The sequence below is a fragment of the Pyxicephalus adspersus genome, unplaced genomic scaffold, assembly GCF_032062135.1.
Source record: "Pyxicephalus adspersus unplaced genomic scaffold, UCB_Pads_2.0 Sca361, whole genome shotgun sequence".
Lineage (NCBI taxonomy): Eukaryota > Metazoa > Chordata > Amphibia > Anura > Pyxicephalidae > Pyxicephalus > Pyxicephalus adspersus.
In genome coordinates, this window is record NW_027317368.1 from 1 (window position 1) to 2,771 (window position 2,771).

At 37.1% G+C, this 2,771-nt stretch overlaps 1 protein-coding gene across 1 annotated transcript in view; it reads right to left on the minus strand.

Annotated features, from left to right (window-relative positions):
- Window positions 1-267: 267 nt before the first annotated feature.
- Window positions 268-2,771, minus strand: part of LOC140345028 (nuclear pore complex protein Nup85-like) — a 12,326-nt gene continuing 9,822 nt past the window's right edge. The window contains exons 2-5 of the mRNA XM_072432199.1: window positions 1,045-1,167; window positions 781-912; window positions 596-702; window positions 268-443 (exon numbers count right to left, since the gene is read on the minus strand). Coding sequence (XP_072288300.1) covers window positions 359-443; window positions 596-702; window positions 781-912; window positions 1,045-1,167 — 447 coding nt within the window. The 3' untranslated portion in view covers window positions 268-358. The remainder of the gene's footprint in view (window positions 444-595; window positions 703-780; window positions 913-1,044; window positions 1,168-2,771) is intronic.

The window sequence follows — 2,771 nt, forward strand, 5'->3', positions numbered from 1 at the left end:
CGTGTTTAACTATTTGAAGTCTAGAAACGTGCTTGGATTTATCCATTATGATTCCCTGGATTACCAATTTCTGCACGGATACAATGAAGGATTTATGATCCAGAGTAAAAGTTTCACAGTACATGGCCATGGCTTCCCAGTTAAAAGACCAATGCCAGAAATGTCCGCCAAGTGCACTAAAGCACAAATATGGACGTAGCATTGATGCATATCTATCTTAAGGCCTTTTGAAATACAACACTAAATGTATGTATGTATGTATAAATGTCATCACTAAAGTTAGCCGTTAGGATAAAAAAAATAATATATTAAAACAGGTCACATAAATAGATATTGTTTCCATTTCTGAAATAGCTTACTATAAACTGTGGGTCTGGAAAAGCTGACAATGATCCAGCAGGTCAGTCAGATGAGCCACAAACCACCAATTGTTGGACACAAAGCTGAAAAAAAAAAAAAAGAATATTTATAAACGAAAAGATTAAGGACCTCATAGCACAAAAAAAAAAGAAATTGAATCTGCCAATTTAAAACAAAAACAAAATCAGGTTTTAGTGGCCTGATGAAAAGAATACAAAATAACATTACAAAATACCTAAATTCCTTGATGACTTGGTGAATGTCTAGCTCAAATGCAGCCAATAAGATGCTGTCTAGCGGTTCTGGATCACCTTCGCTGGCCGAAAAAAGATTTAAACAAGCCTAAATGGAGAGACAACTATGGATGAATAACCCTCTGGTGATTCCAAGAGAAAAGATAATTTAGGGTTTATCTGTTACCTGAGCATAGGAATGCAATTCTGTTGGTTTTACGGTAGGGTATGAGAACAGCAATTGTGACACAAGAAAATGATACCAGGTGATCATGAGGTCCTTCTTCATCAGCAAAGTTTCCTCGTCTCCCTGCATAATCTATAAACAGTGACAAAAGATGAGAACAATCAGCTAATCAAAAACACTGAACATCTATCTACAAGGAGAAAACATATCAGCAAATTTGTCTTTCCGATAAGCGGTAATTAGCTATCAAAGGAGATCACTAACCTTACAGATGATTTCCATAGGTGGACTAGATGCAAAGGTTCCCTCTTGCAGATGACGTGCACATACCTCTTGCCAATGCTGCCATTTTAATTCAAACTCAGTCAGAGTCTGAGAACCTGCAGACTTAAGCAGAAAAAAAAATCCTGAGAGATCATATGCAAATATAAATCAACATACTGCTGAATATTGCTGAGGTCATCCGTCTGTCTGTCTGATAGATTTCGTAGTAAGCCCAAAGGCCAAGATAAAGAGCAGATGTGGGAAAATGCAGGAGCTTCAAGAATGAAAGAAGTCCTAAATACCTTTAAATAATCACAAATGGGGTTGGTGGACCTTTTATTTAAATTGTAGGTAGGGCCACTTTCTCTGTTTATATGTATTAGATAATTATATTCTTATAAATTTTGCTCTAACTTCCTTATGTATCACAAGTTGCCATTATGATAAAAACACATGCCACCATGGATTTCCCTTGGGGTGTATTTTCTTGGTGTACTTATTTTCTTTCTAACATTTTGAAGTGGGTGTAATTATTTTCAAAGTTTGAGGTAGCTGTTCTCACTAGTTCTCAGACTGGGTTTAAAGGTGGAGTATGAGTGGTACAGGAAGTGAACACATACATTTATCTTTCCTAGCAGGGAAAGGGTGGAAGGTTACAAACAACACAAAACATCTATTGACCCTCAGACTTGACTTTCATCAGTGAAGCTGGGTGATCCAGTGAACCTGAAAATGATCTGGTCCAGGATAGAAAACATTCACTAACAAATAGCTAATGATATTTTGGAAATCCATTCCAGGTTTGCTGGATTACCCAGCTTCACTGATGAAAGTGTATCCTCTCCAGTTTCGGAGGGCGTTAGTAAATCAGGGCCAGGGAGAGAACAAGACATAGTGATTATGTGGAAACATCAGCTGCAGTGACAAATGGTGGATATATTAATAGAACAAATGAAAAAATGACAGCTAGATTCTGACATGTTGCAATGACATTTCTTTCTTCCATCCTCCACTTTTGTATAATCCCTAAGTACCATATAGAATACAGCAGTTTTTCTCAACAAGGGTTCCTCCAGAGGTTGCTAGGGGTTCCCTGAGAATATATCAATTTGTGCCTCTCAGGTCTAACGAATACCAATGATCTTTTTGGTTATTTGTAAGGGCGACATTCTTCTCATTGACCACCTTGCTAATATACGGTATGTATATGAGAGCTGTGGATATATTAATTATAGCAAGGCTTCCTCGAAGACCGGAAAGTAATTTTTTAGGGTTCTTCCATGTTCAAAAGGCCCATAAACACTAGACTACAGTAAATGTTTGCCTTAAAGCTAAAGTTTGATCTGCTTATGGTTTTGCCTTCCCTGTCTTCTCCTTTTCCTTCTTATCCCTATTTAATGTACAGCGCTGCGTAATATGTTGGCGCTATATAAATCCTGTTTAATAATAAGATTAATAATAATAATAATAATGACTGGGTTCCCTGTTGCTCTATGGAAAGAAAGTGAGATCTTGGCTAGTAGGAGGTTTCAATAAACTGCTGCACATAGCTTTGTAAAAACAGGACAATGCTGTGCCTGAATATTCCTCCCATAATCCCCGAGTCTCAGCACAAGCAGTAAGTAGACTTTCTGAGTCCCTCAAGAATAAATGTCTACTTTCCATTGTATATCAATGTGTGATCAGCTAGTCATAAATATAATAACATGTGTGATTCTTTAAAACTC